We start from the raw sequence: 16,418 nt of genomic DNA, 5'->3' as shown, positions 1-16,418 counted from the left end.
TGAAAGGGAGACAGGTAAACAACTTAAATACTTACATAGTGATAATGGAGGTGAATATACTTCTAGAGCATTTAAAGATTATTGTTCAAAACATGGAATTAGAAAACATGGAATTAGACATGGGTTGACAGTTCCAATGACTCCTCAACACAATGGTGTAGCTGAAAGGATGAATCGCACCATTGTGGAAATAATAACGTATATGCTTTCTACGGCTAAATTACCTAAACCCTATTGGGGGGAAGCTGTGAGGACTGCAGTTTATTTGATAAATTTGTCACCTTCATACCCTTTGGGAGAGGATATTCTTCAGAGAGTATGGAAAGGAAAAGACATTTCTTATTCTCATTTGCATGTATTTGGTTGTAAAGTTTTTATGCATGTACCTAAAGAAAACAGGTCAAAGCTTGATGTGAAATCTATTCCATGTGTCTTTGTTGGATATGGAGATGATGAGTTCGGATACAGATTATGGGATCCTAAGAACAGGAAGTTGCATAGAAGTAGAGATGTGGTCTTTCATGAAGACAAAACCATTGAAGACTTTGAAAAAGTTGAGAAAAGTCAAAGTACTCCAGATATTACCTCATTCTTGCCTCTTGTGTCTCTTCCTACACCAGTTATTGAAGAAAGTGTAGAATCTCATGAAGAGGATAATGTTATCCATGAAGATGTGACTTCTAATGATGCTGAATTGGGGGAGCAACTAAATAAACCATCTCAAGAAGTTGAAGAAGAAGAAACTCCTATTGAACAACCGATGGTTGACTTTTCAGAAATATCCTTCTAATGAGTTTATTACTCTTACTGATGCAGGTGAACCTAGAAATTTTCAAGAAGCTCTGAAAGATAAGAACAAGGATATGTGGTTGAAAGCTATGGAAGAGGAGATAAACTCTTTGCATAAGAACCACACTTTTGAGTTGGTGACATTGCCGAAGGGTAAGAAGACCTTGAAAAACAAATAGGTTTACAAACTGAAACAAGAAGGGAATAATCAAGTCAAGTACAAAACAAGATTGGTTGTAAAAGGATTTAGCCAAAAGAAATTAGTTGATTTTGAAGAAATTTTTTCACCTGTAGTAAAGATGTCATCAATTAGACTGATTCTTAGTCTAGCTGCTAGTCTAGACTTAGAGATTCAACAAATGGATGTCAAAACAACATTTCTCCATGGTGATTTAGAAGAGGATATATATATGGAACAACCAGAAGGATTTAAAGATAAAGGGAAAGAACATATGGTTTGTAAGCTGAAAAAGAGTCTCTATGGGTTGAAACAAGCCCCAAGACAATGGTATAAAAAGTTTGACTCCATTATGATGGGTCAAAGCTATAAGAGGATATCTACAGATCATTGTGTTTACTGTAAAAGGTTCCCAAATGGTTGTTTTATAATTCTTTTGGTGTATGTTGATGATATACTAATTGTTGGGCAAGACATGAATTTGATTGACAGGTTGAAAAAGGATCTCAGCAAGTCCTTTGATATGAAAGACAAAGGTGCAGCCAAACAAATTTTGGGCATGAGGATTTCTCATGATAGAAGGAAGAAGAAAATTTGGTTGTCACAACAAAAGTACATTGAGAAGATTCTTGAGAGGTTCAACATGAAAGATACAAAACCGGTAAGTACACCACTTGTAAATCATTTCAAATTAAACTCCTAACAGTGTACTTCAATTGAGAAAGAAAAAGAAGCTATGGAGAAGATTCCCTACTCTTCGGCAGTAGGAAGTTTAATGTATGTTATGGTATGTATTAGACCAGACATTGCTTTTGCAGTTAGTGTTGTGACTAGATTTCTTACAAATCTAGGGAAAGAACATTGGGTTGCTGTTAAGTGGATTCTCAGGTACCTCAAAGGGTCTAGCAAATTGTGTTTGTGTTTTGATGGTTCAAAACCTATATTAGAAGGTTTTACAGATGTAGATTGGGCAGGTGACATAGATGGGAGAAAGTTTACGTCAGGTTACTTGTTTACTTTTGCAAAGGGAGCCATCTCTTGGCATTCTAAACTTAAAAAATGCATCGCTCTTTCTACAACAGAGACTGAATACATTGCAACAACTGAAGCTAGTAAAGAAATGTTGTGGTTGAAGAGATTGATGGGTGAGACAGGCTTCAAACAAAAGGGGTATGCAATTCATTGTGATAATCAAAGTGTTTTGGACTTGAGTAAGAAAGCTACTTTTCATAGTAGGACAAAACACATTGATTTGAGATATCACTGGATTAGAGATGTGTTGGAAAATGATATGTTATCTCTTGTGAAGATCCACACTGATAAAAACCCATCAGATATGATGACAAAAGTGGTGACTAAGGAAAAACATGAGTTGTGCACAAGTCTAGCCGGTATGGAAGATTGTGGTGAGCCCCCCTCATGGTATGGAGGGGAGATTGTTGCTTTTAGTAGGTGGAGTCCAGCCCATGAGTGGGCCCCACCACTAAATCTCTCACATGTGAAAGAGATAGAAAAAGGGGACTTGGCCGAGAGAGAAAAAACCAACAGAACATGAAGACGAGAAAAAAGGGGAAAATAGAGAGTTCGACCGAGAGGAGAAAGGAAGAAAAGAAGAAAATAAAAGAAAAGGTTCTCCAAAACTTCTCCAAAGTTGGTCTTTCTCTACATCTTCTTTTTTTGGTGAAATCTCCATATCCGGTGATCTCTAACCTTTGTTTATTTGGTTATCTCACAATTCTTGTGAATGAACTTGAATTATGAATTGTTTTCTCTCATGATTTTGTAAACCTCAAGTTTGAGCAAACTTGAGAGAAATTGATATTATAAGCCCATTTTTAATAGTGGAAGATTATTCGGATTTGCCCCGTGGTTTTTTCCCTTCACACTGAAGGGTTTTTCCACGTAAATCTTGTGTTGCGGTTGTTTGATTGTGGTTGATTGTTTGAGGTATTGGCCGAATTCTAAATTTTATGTGGGTTTCAATTTCTGCACATAAGGTGTTTGTAGAAATGTTTCAAATGAGATGATCTGTTAATATTGCACAAGTCTTATTGTCTATCAGCTTCCCATAACAGAAGAATCTTCAATCAATACTTAAGGAAAAGCGCAGTTCAAGTCTATAAGAGATTCTTTCGAAAAGAAACGAAAAGAAAAGTTCAGCAAGTGAGTTTTTTTTTTTTTTTTCATGTTTGTCATTTCGTGGAAATGAGCTTGTTTACTGAGTATACATTTAATCAGACAAATGAATATCAGTGGGTTGATGGAATTTGACTTTACTGTTTGCCAAAGTAGGAGCTGAAGAAACCTCTGAGGATCATGTGGAGCCCATTACAGGTAATAGAATCGAATTCTGTTAACTTCTCTTAGCATTGGATGTTGACAATATGATCCCTAAGTCCTGGTTTTGAGGACTTCATGAATAGACATATTGATATATGATTGACATCTTTCTGTAAGATTAGATAATTAATTATTTTCTATGAAACCTTTTGTTTTTTGTTTCCTTGTTGGTCAGAAGCTGGAAGTGTCTTTATATCTCCCAGAATGCAAGGAATTATTTCTAAAAGTGTCAGTAGCAAAGAATGTCAAATTTTATTGCAAACATGCAGTTTAGGCTTTTCTACAGGTAATATATACTGTTTTTGATGTATACCGATTGCTATTTTTGGAACCCTTGAAGGTACACTTAGAGATGCAGCTTTGGTCAATACTTTCTCGAAATGATATTTGATGAAGATGATAGTAACTTTGTAAATGAAGTGTCTGACGGTGATGATTTTTTTATCTGAGGTCAGTAGAATCTTATGTGTTTATTTGCTTTTTCAATCTTCATTTATATTTCGTCTTTTTCCCTGATATACTGCTAAAGTAGTCCTAGTAATATGTGATCTGGATGAAAACTCTCTGTGCTTTGCAGAAAATAAAGTGATAATGATTCAGAACAACACCAGACTTTGATCTCCACTATTCCATGAATATCTCTTTACTTTACTAACATGACTTTGATGGGCATTTCTACAGAAATGAGTGCTGACTGTGCTTCAATAGGACAGAATGAGGTGAGCTCATGGAGCAAAAGCGGAAATTAGATAGACTGAGAGAAAAAAGGTAAGAGTTCTGTATCAATTTTAAAATCTGTCCAATTTACTGAGGATGCATATGGTAACTTCTGGGCCCTTAGTTAGCACCACAGCACATTTTTTTCTTTTGGGACCACAGGTAGCACATATTTATTTCAAAAAGAATGCTAGCACATATATAAAAATTCATTGTTAGTCAAAACACTAAGGTTGTTCCAAGTAGTAACATATTTCATATGTTATTCAATATTTTGTATCTTTTATTTTGCCGATTGAAATACTAGAAAGAATGATTTTCAAATACATGAATATGCTACGCTTCCTACTATCTTCCCTTCCCCTTCCTAAATGGAAAGGTGAACCTTTTCCCTGTTATCTTGCTTTGCTTCTTCCCCGTTGCCTTGCTGCTTTCTTTTTTCCTTTCTCTTGGCACAGGAGAGTTAGAATAATGGGAGAGAAGGGATGGGGAGGTCAACGCCCAACCCGACCTAATTTATTTATTTTCTCATTCAGACAGGATTGGAAGCTGGGGGACTTTCATGTTTTCTGTTCTTCCTCAATGCCATGAGAGAGGAAAAGAGGGGAGAGAGGAGAAGGTGAGGGGTCCCCACCTCACTCTTCTACATGGGAGAATGTTCCTGGTGCACAAAGGGGGAAATGGTGCCCACTTCTTCTCAAACTTTAGACAAAGAATATAGTGGGGAATTGGTTGTAGTTTTATAAAGATATAGTTTCAAAAGAATAGCCCCCTCCTCTTTACTGGCTCCTCCACATTATGGATGAAATCAACTTGCTGGCTAACTCCTCCACAATTAGCTTCACACCCCGTGTCAGCTAATATGGTTGCCGACTCCTTGGGCATAAAAGGAGTGTACCTCCCAGATTTATCTCTTTTTCAAAGCCTCCTCCTCCCTCCCCCTCTCGCTCTCTTGCCTCTTAATAAAATTTCTCACTTTTCGAAAAAAAGATTTGTTCAAAAATTTTGAAACATACTATGCAAAATGATGTTTATAACCTCCTTGAACTTTCAGTTGCAGTTTTCACAGTAAGAGACCTAATCTGCCAACTTTTTGCAAAGATGGAACAGATATGGCTTGACTTGTTTGTATTCTTTCTCCCTCTTTTAATAGTTTATACGTCCTTATTCACAAAAAAAAAAAAAAAAAAAAAATGGCCTGACTTGTAAGCTCGTATTTAAGTTGTCTGGGACTGTTAATTGTTCAGGAAATGTCAATGGGTTATTTCTTCCTTTTTTTATTTCTTCTTTTGGTTTTCTTGCAACTAATGGGTGAATGTACAAATACTTCATTGTGTGAACTCTTGGTGTGTGTTCTGATTATAAATATGTTTCATGGCAGTCTTCTGATGAAGATGATGAAACCAGTGACCAGGATACTACAACAGTAAGTGAAGGCTCAAGATCACGAGAGGTTAAAATCCTCTCAAGCTCCATAGTGGATGCTTGGTTTGAGTTGGTTGTGGAGAAAAACAGAACATGTCTGTAATTCCTATTCTGTTAAATGGATCTCGAGCTGTATGCCTCTTTGGGCCCAGATTCAATCTTATACTATAAAATTCTATCTAAAGAAACTCTGTACAATATTGATGTGTATACTGGATGAGGCTGATGGTATATTTTGTAAACTATTGGGTATTTCCAACTCAGATTGCGAGAAAAGAACATTGTAGAGTTGGTAAATTCATAAAAAAAACTGGAAGATTGTTAAGTTTAATATATTCTTACCTGAGAGCACAGATTATCTTTTGAATCAGATTACAGATAGACAGATACTTGAGTTCTTTTTGTCTCTGATTTAGATCTCCTATTATATACTTGGTGGCATTCCCATCATTAACAAGGGTCATTAATGTACTTTTTCGTTCTCATAGTACATTGATGGCTAGTGCAGTATTTTGTTTTGTGGAAATAAATTATTTTTCTGGTCAAAGAATAAAAAACTAAACAATAATATGTACTGCTTTTTTTTTTCTCTTTTCTTTTTGTGATGGTGTGTTGGTGCCATTTGTTGGAAACTTCGTCAAAAGTTCAAGGTGCTAAAAGGCAATCTTAAAACCTGGTCTTCAGCCCGGCGTGTTATTGCTAATGAGGCACTAATGGTCCCTAGAAAAGTATTTCTGCTTGAAAAACCTTTCCAGTTTCCTGTAGAAGGCATTAACAGGGCCTAAGAGTATAAAAATTAATGACTTGTTGCAAGGTATGCTAACATTTTGTTCCATCTTTAATTTCTTGAGGATGTTCTCTACTTGATATTTCATCCAAGTTTGTTACCTGTTTGATTATTGTTCATCTAGTTCAAGCTTACTATGGGCCAGAAAAGGAAAATGTCCAAGAGAATAATATTCATCTCCAATAAGAGCAGTGGGAAGAAATGCTACTTGAACTGAATGAATCAAGATGATATAGGTACATCATTGCATCAATCGCTGGATCATGCTTAGTAGCTGAAAGTCCCTTAATAGCTTCAACAAAAGAAGCTGCATAGTTGAGGTACTATTTCTTACTTCCATGATTTAAGAACTGTTGACCTATTTGGCTCAATTGGCTTGTTGAATTCTGATATATTTCGAATAGTTAATATGGCTATTTCTTAACTTTTTATACTATTACAATAGAACACAGATAACTGAATGTTCGTTCCATTTGAACCAGTCAGAAGGTGCTTCCATAAATGCTTTATCTGGCCTTGCATCAATAGATCCTCTGATTTAATCTGGCTTCTGTTGGCTGATGTTCATTTCTCTTCGAAGAACTTTCCTTCTCCATCTTCCTCTGATTTACCTGAAGCCGTGCAACTGTTACCTCCTCCATCTACTCCCAAGGAGGAGAAAGTTTTGGTTTTGACGTTGACCCCATTTCAGCAGAAGTGGTGTTTCACAGTTTGCCGTTGGAAACCAGGCACAAGGCAAAAGTGTACAGTAACTGGAGAATAATTTGCAGTTCTGATCTTTATTGTATTTAGTGATGGATTAAGTTCATTAATCTCTCCGATTATCTGGTGATTCTAATCATAAAGTAGGAAAAATAAATACTGAAGCAAAGGCAGGTAAATGAAGAGAATGGAGAGGCAAAGCACGACAGCAGTGACTCTTCTTAGCTCAGAAAATTTCACTGACAAGCAGACCTTTTGCACCTGTGACTGGTGTCATTATGGTCTTCCACTGGGGGCTGCATAACATTGTGGCTGACAAGCCTCTCAGCAGATTGAATAAGTGCCAAGAACAGGAAACTTGTTGAACCTCTTTTCTTTTGGTTGTCCATAATCAGGGCGTTTTAAATCCACATCGAACATGATGCAATCCAGAGATTTGTTCTTTTCTGCGCTTTGTTTATGCCGGGAAGATGAGTCTTGTTCAACAGAATGTAAAAATGACGAAGTTCCTGCAACTATTTTATATTGATTAGGCTCTCTAAGCAAACCCAAAATTTGAAACAGTCTTATTGCACCCGAAACAATACAAATCTCTGTGACACTCATTCAAACATATATTATGACAGAACTATAACCAACATTTCACAATAATCTATTTAGTAATTGGAATCGTCTTCTCCGGTACACAGTAGAAACATAAATTGGGGTTCTACCAGAGAAACTAAGAAATAGGTCCTCCAAAATTCACAAAGAAAGATTATCGCTCTAGCCCATTCAAAATTCAGAGGGATTAGCATCATCGACCACCTCTCAGAGCAAGTACAAGATGAAGAACAGAACCACCCTCAATGTTGTAGTCTTTAGCAGTTTTGTCATCCGCTAGCTGTTTTCCAGCATAAATAAGCCTGTCCAAAAGTCGAAGACGACTCAGGTTATCAAACTGCATTTATAAACAGAAAGTGTCACTTTTGAAAGAAGTTGCACACATGACATATGTACTCTATAAACTTCAGGTGAACACTTCATGCCCTTTTCAGAGGTTCAATAAACAGTGAGGGATGCAAACCTTTGCTGCACAGGTGGAATCCCTTCTTTCTCCTCCACTCTCTCCTTAATTCTTTCAATTGTATCGGTGGGTTCAATGTCAATTTCGATTTCCTTTCCTGTGAGGGTCTTGACCTTAATCATGGTCCCACCCCTGAGCCTCAGAACCAGATGAAGAGTTGATTCTTTCTGGATGTTATAATCTGCAAGTGTTCTTCCATCTTCCAATTGTTTTCCAGCAAAAATCAACCTCTGCTGATCTGGGGGGATACCTTCTTTGTCCTGTAAAGCCATCCCCACTCATATTTATCAGAGATGTAAGGAAAGAAAAAACACTCAAAAAGGAATCGTCTATCAATTGCATATAAACAACTGAATTTTATCAGTGCAGTATATTACAACCCTAACCAGAATATAAGAACAGAATCATGCTGTTTGCCTCAAATTTCAATATCTTAATGCTTTCAGCATATTATTCTTTCCATAACTAAAAATGTTAAGGATGGACCATAACCCAGCTTAAATAAAAATTGAAAGATAACTTATAATATGGAATATATGAGTTTTTATGTACTTCAAAAAAAATTATATATTTTAATAAAAAGGAAAAAGAACTCTCGAAGTGTTCTACCCCAAACTGGTAACTTCCAGTAAGTCTCATATTGGAGTACTTGTCAGTATATAGAATGATGAAGCGTGGAAACAAGGTAATGCTCAAGAAAAATAACTTGAAGAAAGTCTCTTATATTCTAAAGCTATCTCATGCATAATTACCGATTTTTTTGTTCTCTGGACATAATAACCACTTATTTTCGTTAACGGCCAGATGAAGTTTGAGAATAAAAGTAGTAATAGTTGAAACATGAAGATCCAAACAATGAAAAGACAGGAAAGCAGAAGACTAAGCTGCTCCAGTTGTATTCTGGAATACAAAATTCACATAAAGCCTCTTTATTCACCCTTGCAGACTTCCTATATGCAACAAGCACATGCACTGCACGAAGCATATAGAGACAGAAACCTACAAATGCCCGCAAAACCAAAGCAGCACATCTAAGTACGGCATAACATACAAATGAAACAGCTTCCTAAATTTAAATTCACCGTACAAAAGCTCCAAGGAAAAAGATAAGTTAACAACAAAACGTACGCTTGAACCCTTCAATAAACCCAATAGAGATAACAAAAAAACCAACACGAAAACCCCGGTATCGAACTGAACACATCAAACTAAACCTTCATGTCGAAACTTTAAAACACACACACACACAAAAAAAAAAGAGCCAGACTTCGACCCAATCAACAAACCCATTAAAAAAAAAAACAGAACACCGAATCGAACCAAAACGTACACATTCGCGTGCGCAAACTCCAAACCAATTCGGTTTTTTTCTAAAAGAGAAGGATCAAATCCTAACCTGAATTTTCGCCTTGACGTTATCAATGGTATCGCTGCTCTCGACTTCGAGAGTGATCGTCTTCCCCGTTAGGGTTTTCACGAAGATCTGCATCTTGCCGCGAGAGACCACAAGAGGAGAGAAGAGCAACACAGTAGAGAGAGAGAGAGGGGAAAAAATGATTTTTTGAGAGAGAATTCGGGGGAAAATCCGAATTTATAAAGGTGCGGACCACAGAAAGCCCACTACTTTTCTGATTTTGATTCGCCTTGGCGTAGTCTCCACGTCCGACACAATTTTAACCAATTAAATATAGTTAAGCGGTTATCCGGCACTGATATTTCCGACCCGTGATCCGAGCCGTTTAACGCATTTGACTTTGTTTGACTTTTTTACGCCAAAAGTGGACTCGGCCACTCCTATATGTAGAAGCTGGAAATGGACATGGGCCTACCTGCATCTCATGGGCCAGAAATATAATGCAACAATGTTCCTTGCTAGATACTAAATCCTAACCTACTAATTTATATCTATCCACCAGAGGAATAACCCACCCAGTAAATTATTGGACTATTCTCACTGGGCCCCCTTTTGTTAGCATGGATTGAATTCTTTGTCTTCTAATAACACATCTTTTGGTACAGTAGTTTGGATTGGGTTGACTTGGTTTTTTTCAAGGTGCAAGTCAAGGAAGGGAGACATGTTTCTTCTTTCTAACTCATCCTATGTCCAACTCTAAACTCAGGGTAAGTCCACTCACCCGGGTTTTGGATAACTCAGGTCAGGTTCTAACTTTGGATCCAAAAATCCTTATTGCACCCTTAAAATTTGATATTTATTAATAGGGTTCTCATCGAATCAAGTTAAGCGCTTGGATTGATTGAAGATTTAAGCTCTAGCTTAGCATCAAGCCTTAAATTGGACTTGAGGTCAAGCTCAAGAATTTTAACCGAGTTCAATCGGGAGTTTGAGTCGGGTTCGAGTTCCAACCTAGATTTAAAATTTTACAAAAATACCATATCAAATAAATTATACATGAATTTGCATAAAATTGGGCATACATCTTGCATAAAACTATGTATAAATACAGCTAATAATAAACGCAAAATATCATATCAAATTTTATTTGATCAACAAAACAAAAACTATAAATCAAGTATAAATTTGGATTACCCGGACAAAAAAATATGAAGGCAATATTAAACCCAAACTTTTGTAATTTTGTTGCTCACAATCACAAAACTGAACTGATTTTGAGAATGAAAACTCATTCCTAAAAAACCAAAATGAAAGAAAAACTCCATCTCTTTCCCTTCGTGCTAGAAAATAATATGTCTTTGACTTACTATTTCCTCAAAGGTATGAGCAAAGTTTCCACTTATGACAAAAATGAAAGAATATAGCTTATTATTGCTTGATTAAAAATAGTCTTCCACTATTAATTATTTCATGTAATGGAAACTATATAAATTACAAAGATTATAAAGAAAACTAAAAAATCATGTAATTTATAGGATTGCCTCCACATGCTTATTCTAAGGCTCCAATCATCAAAAAATGAATAAAAAACTAAAATATATACAAGAAAAATATTGTAATGAATAATTTTCCAATATTACTTCACATTTTGATTTTTTTTTTTACACTATGCAAAACCCAGATCCAATAACCGCCACAAATCAAAGTTTGAATTGTATTTGGTGCCAAGGAAGAACGATATGAGTTTATTACTCTACCACCAACATTAAAGGTAGACTGTGAGGCTATAGTAGATATAGGAATTGTAAGAATCTCTATTGTCATCTTAGATAATACCCCAAATTTAAAGTTATTCATTTTCCACATTCTAAAATAGCAAAATCATATTGTGTAGTATCCTCACAAAAATACACAAAAAAAAAAAAACCGTTTGATTGGATGGGAATCAATGAAGACATGTTTTATGGTCCTATATTGAATCTGGAACCTTGGTTCTTCCAAGAATTTAGATGGCTTTATAATGCATATAAGATTAAACCCTGGATTATACCAATCAAATAAGTTTTTTTTAATTTTAATGAAAATAAAAATATTAATAGAAATATCAATGGAAATAAAAAGAGAGTCTTCGTATATCATCCAATAAAAAAGAAGAATATCTTGAATTAGAGAATCGAAATCAAGAAGAAAAAGAATAGCGAGGCCAAGAAGATTTTAGATCAAATCCACGAAACCAAAAGAATTCTTCAAGATAATTATAAAATTCTGACTTTAATGAATTCGCTACTTCCACTTGTTTCATTAACTTTGACCAACATGAACTTGATGAAGAATATGACATATAACTTGTGGAAACACCTAAAGAACTAACATTTGAAATGTCTCTTTATTACTAATTCCTACATTACATCTAGCTACATATTCGTCATAAATCTCAAATTAGGTCCACCAAACTAAGTTTATATTTATTTTAGCTTTCACGTCAAAATATATCTCTGAAAACATATTTAAATCAATTTAATTTTTACCATTGGTTCCAAAACTAAAGCAACAACCATCAACGATTTCAATTGATTTAAAAACTTGTGAATAGCATATGCTATGTCAATTCTTTTAATTTTCCAATCTTTCAAAACTTGTTACTAGTTTAGTAAAACCTTATTAAGATAAGCTAAATTAACTATTTTTGCATATGATACATAATTCTAAAAATTAATTTTTTTAATTAATATTAATAAATTTAAACATCATTTTAATTGCTATTAAAATTGTTCATTATTATTATTTTTATCTTTATTATAGTCTTTTAAAATGTGCATTTTTTATAGGTGGTATATATAGACAATATCATAATTTATTGAGTATCTTTTATTTTGGTAGATTTTCACCCATTACTTTTAATCGGGGAAACTATGAAGTTTGGAAGTTATTTGCATACTTTTGGAAAAAATAAACTATTCTTTTTTAGGGGGAACTATGAAGATATGAAGATTACAAGAATTTATGGATTGTATGATGAGTGCAAACGAAGGTTTAATTGTTTGTCGATCGCCACACTTTGCAGAGAAGATCCTTTATATGCATGGGGTTTATCTCCAGAATTACATACCTTGGATCAAATAAAAGTGATTGAAAGGTTTAACAAAATTCCAAATAGTGAATTCCTTTACTTTTTGGCTAACAAACTTGTGGGATTCCTTGATAAGAATGGGTTGGACTTATAAGTCGAGGGCATCAGGTTTGTTGAGAAAACATATACATAGTTTGACATTGCACTTTCTTTTCAAGTTTTAACTCATAATTTTTCTTAATTTTGAGCTATTAAAAATGGGAATGAATTCCTTGCAATACAGAGATTAGTCTCATAATCTTTTGCTCCTAATTTTGGGGGAGAGCTTGATAACGTGGGTGACCTATTAAGTGTTCATGAATAAATTGATGTGATCGTTTGAGATCTTGAAGTTTGTTCACAAGACGTCATCGTAATTCTATCAATGTGAACAAACAACCCAAATATAAATGTTATCTTTATAATTATAATTGATATTATTTATGGTTTTTAAGAAATGTTTTGTTGACAATCTGTTGGGTTTATTAAACTCTTCTAAGGGTTTATTACACTCTTATAAAGGGGCAAAGAGTTCATTAGTAATTGGCATTTCCTTTGGAGACTTTTTTTCAAAGATTATAAAATTTATTGAGACGTATTCAACTTCATACAAGCATTTATTGTTCAATGTATGACAAACCCAAATTAAGTATTTGTCATTGAAGTTTAACAAATTTTGACTTTCTAAATATAAATACGGTAATACAACTAAATATTATTTTTATCTCTTCCCAATACAATCATAAACCATGTCATTTTATCTACTTTTAATTTTTCTTTATCTTTGTTACTTTCACAATGATAAAAATGTAGAAATCTTCTCTAGTTGTATTGAATGACTATATTTCTCCAAGTTGTTTTAATCACTATTACAATATTTTTTATAGATTAGAGTTATAAAAAAATTGGTAGTATTTTATTATTATAAAAACTATTTTTATCACTCATCCATTGGACTTATTTTATAGTACTATAAAATATTTAACACCTTTTATCCATTGGATTTATTTTATAGTAACATCTCATTTTTTAAAAATTTTGAGGGATAGACCGTCATAGTTCAGTTGAACCCGGTCAACCATCTATCCAGTTTCATGGTGGGTTCAATGTTAACAACATTGGAAAATAGCTATAGTTACATACATTCTTTAATGTTAACAACATTTATCTAATTTTTTTCTCAATTCTTAGGCAAAATCGACGCTAGCCTTGACCACAACCCTTCATATAAAACCAATATAACTATAAATTGTTAGAAGACCTAGTTGTTTGCCTACTTTCAAGCCATCTTACCTTCCCAAATTAGCACACGATCGTCTTCTCTCCTAACTTATAAATAATACTACCCTTGTATCCTTGTTTTATCACCTCTAGCATATTCAATACAGTCGAAGAAATAGGTACAAGAGAAAGCAATGGCCAACACAAAATTGTTCATCGGGTTGTTGCTTATCTCTATGGTGGTCCTAGCAGCCATGCAAGTTGCCACTGCGGCCTGTTTCGATGACTGCTATCGTGGATGCTACAATGCAGGCAATGAGCGCCATTGTGATATCGACTGCATTAGTAGTTGTACCAAAAACTTTCCCGCCTATGGGTCTATCGTGCCTTAACTCAATCTCTAGAACACATTTTCATCCTTGCGAGCTTCATTTGTTCGATGCTAGGCTCAGTAAATAAAAAATATGATATCATCTTTGCTCTACATTTATGTGCATAAAATGTAGTACATTGTTGCATCTGGAAGGTCGAATAAGGTGTCCAGAATCAATATGACAATGTCCAATGGTTGTCTTCGTGTCTTTTGAAGTTTGTTCTTGTTTTATCAAGTTTGTGTATCAACTTTATACAAGCATTTATTGTTTAATTTATGGCAAACCCAAGATCAATACTTGTCATTGAAGTTTTATAAATTTTGACTTTCTAAACATTAATGCGGCCATACAACTAAATATTATTATCTTTTTCGAATACAGTCATAAACAATGTCATTTTATCTACTTTTACTTTTTCTTTAACTTTGTTAGTTTCACAATGATAAAAAAATTGTACAAATTTCTCTAGTTGTATTGAATGACTATCTTTCTCTACGTCGTTTAATCACTATTATAATATTTTTCATAGATTATAATTTAAAAAAAATTGGTTGTATTTTATTAATATAAAAACTATTTTATATCACTGATTCGTTAGACTAATTTTATAGTACTGTAAAATGTTTAAAACTTTTTAATATAGAATTTTTGTTACTTTCTTATATAGTAGTTTAGTAAAGCCTTTTAAGGTAAGTTCAGTTAAGTTTTTTTTTTATATGATACATAATTCAAAAATTAAAATTATTTATTAATATTGATAAATTTACGTGGCATTTTAATTATTAATTAAATTATTCATTGTGATTATTTTTTATTTTTTGTTATAACCCTTCGAAATTTGGGCCTTTGGTAGGTCATATACAAAGACAATACCATAATTTATAGAGTATTTTTTTATTTTTGTAACTTTCTACTAGTTACTAGCTATCTCTTTCTTGGTGACTAGGTTGATCGGGCAAACAAAGTTTATAAATAATTTGCATATTTTTGGCCTACTAAGTTAAACACGAAGATGAACTATTTATTTCGAGGAGAAACTATGAAGATGTGAATATTACTAGAATTTATGGATTGTATGATGATTACAAACAAAGGTTTAATGGTGTTTATGGAAAAAATTTACTGACTACTTTAATTGTTTGCCGATCGACGCACTTGTTGAAAAGAAGATCTTTTGTATGCATTGGTTTATATGAAGAATTACATACCTTGGATCAAATAAAATAGATTGAAAGGCTTACATAAATTCCAAACAATGGTCTCCTTAATGACATATTGTAGTTTGATCCTGATCTTAAAGTTGAAGAAAGTTGAAGGTTAAGCACAAAGGGCTATCGTTTACTTTTAGGGTTGACAAGTTTGTGGAACTACTTGATAAGAATGAGTTGGACTTAATATTTTGAGAGCATCACATTGACAAAACATGTAAATATTTTGACATTGTATTTTTTTTCAAGTTTTAACTAATTTTTTTTTCTTTCTAATTTTAGGTTATTAAAGATGGGAATGATTTTTTTGCAATATGGAGATTGGCAACAATATTTTTGCACCTAACTGTGGGGGAGTGTTTGACAATGTGCGTACCCTATTAAGTGTTCATGAATAAATTGATGTGATCATTTGAGATCTTGGGTTTACTCACAAGTCATAATCATAATTCTATTAATGTGAACAAAGCCAAGATCAATATTTGCCATTTTATTAATGTCAACTTTATACAAACATTTATTGTTTAGTTTATGGCAAAGCCAAGATCACTACTTCTCATTGAAGTCTTATAAATTTTGATTTACTAAACATTAATAAGGTCATACAACAAAATATTGTTATTATCTTTTTCCAATTTGGGGGGTCAGTGCACTTTGAAAATGAATTACTTTTTTGTATTAGTGTGTGCAATGGAAAATATAGTAGAAAGTAATTTTTTGTCTTAGTGTATAGGAAAAAGTATAGTGAAAAATACATAAGAAATTTATTAATAAAATATTCTAATAGATTCAACTTGTATAAGACATTTGAAAACAAAAGTATAGGAAAAAGTATATAGTTGAAAACAAAATATTTTTATATTATTTTAATTAGTCATTTAATTAATTACATAAATTAAAATGATCAAAAAAATACTTAGTTTTATAATATAAAAATACTTAATCAAATTTTTACTTTTGTAATATCTAAATTATCACTTTTAAATTAAAAATCAAGTCCAATATTAAAATCATAATTTATATAAATATAAAAAATGGTACATTATTATATAATTTTCTCTGATAGATTTAATTTGTATTAGTTAATTTTATTAATTATTCTATTAATAAAGTAAGATATTTTAAACTTTTTAAATTAATAAATTATG

The 16,418-nt window shown here is 33.3% G+C and overlaps 1 protein-coding gene across 1 annotated transcript; it reads right to left on the bottom strand.

The window, feature by feature from the left end:
- Positions 1-7,532: 7,532 nt before the first annotated feature.
- On the bottom strand, positions 7,533-9,573 carry LOC137953271 (ubiquitin-NEDD8-like protein RUB2). Its single transcript, XM_068800592.1, has 3 exons — positions 9,401-9,573; positions 8,005-8,264; positions 7,533-7,843 (listed from the first exon to the last, which is right to left on the bottom strand). Exons 1-3 carry the CDS (start codon positions 9,491-9,493, stop codon positions 7,735-7,737), a joined length of 462 nt encoding a protein of 153 aa, XP_068656693.1. The 5' UTR covers positions 9,494-9,573; the 3' UTR covers positions 7,533-7,734.
- Between the last annotated feature and the right edge of the window lie 6,845 nt (positions 9,574-16,418).

Source organism: Aristolochia californica, unplaced genomic scaffold (assembly GCF_029961685.1).
Source record: "Aristolochia californica isolate CCGP_79_NKW_82.1479 unplaced genomic scaffold, dmAriCali1.0.hap1 SCAF_16, whole genome shotgun sequence".
Classification (NCBI taxonomy): domain Eukaryota; kingdom Viridiplantae; phylum Streptophyta; class Magnoliopsida; order Piperales; family Aristolochiaceae; genus Aristolochia; species Aristolochia californica.
Note: the sequence above shows the minus strand (reverse complement) of the source record. Positions and strands in the feature narration are given on the sequence as shown.

Bases quoted from the DNA above. Each gene is read 5' to 3' on its own strand.
- LOC137953271 (XM_068800592.1), bottom strand. From the start codon at position 9,493: ATGCAGATCTTCGTGAAAACCCTAACGGGGAAGACGATCACTCTCGAA. The intron at 8,265-9,400 runs GTTAGGATTTGA...ATGGCTTTACAG, and splicing joins ACGTCAAGGCGAAAATTCAG to GACAAAGAAGGTATCCCCCC. The intron at 7,844-8,004 runs GTTTGCATCCCT...ACTTTTGGACAG, and splicing joins ATTCCACCTGTGCAGCAAAG to GCTTATTTATGCTGGAAAAC.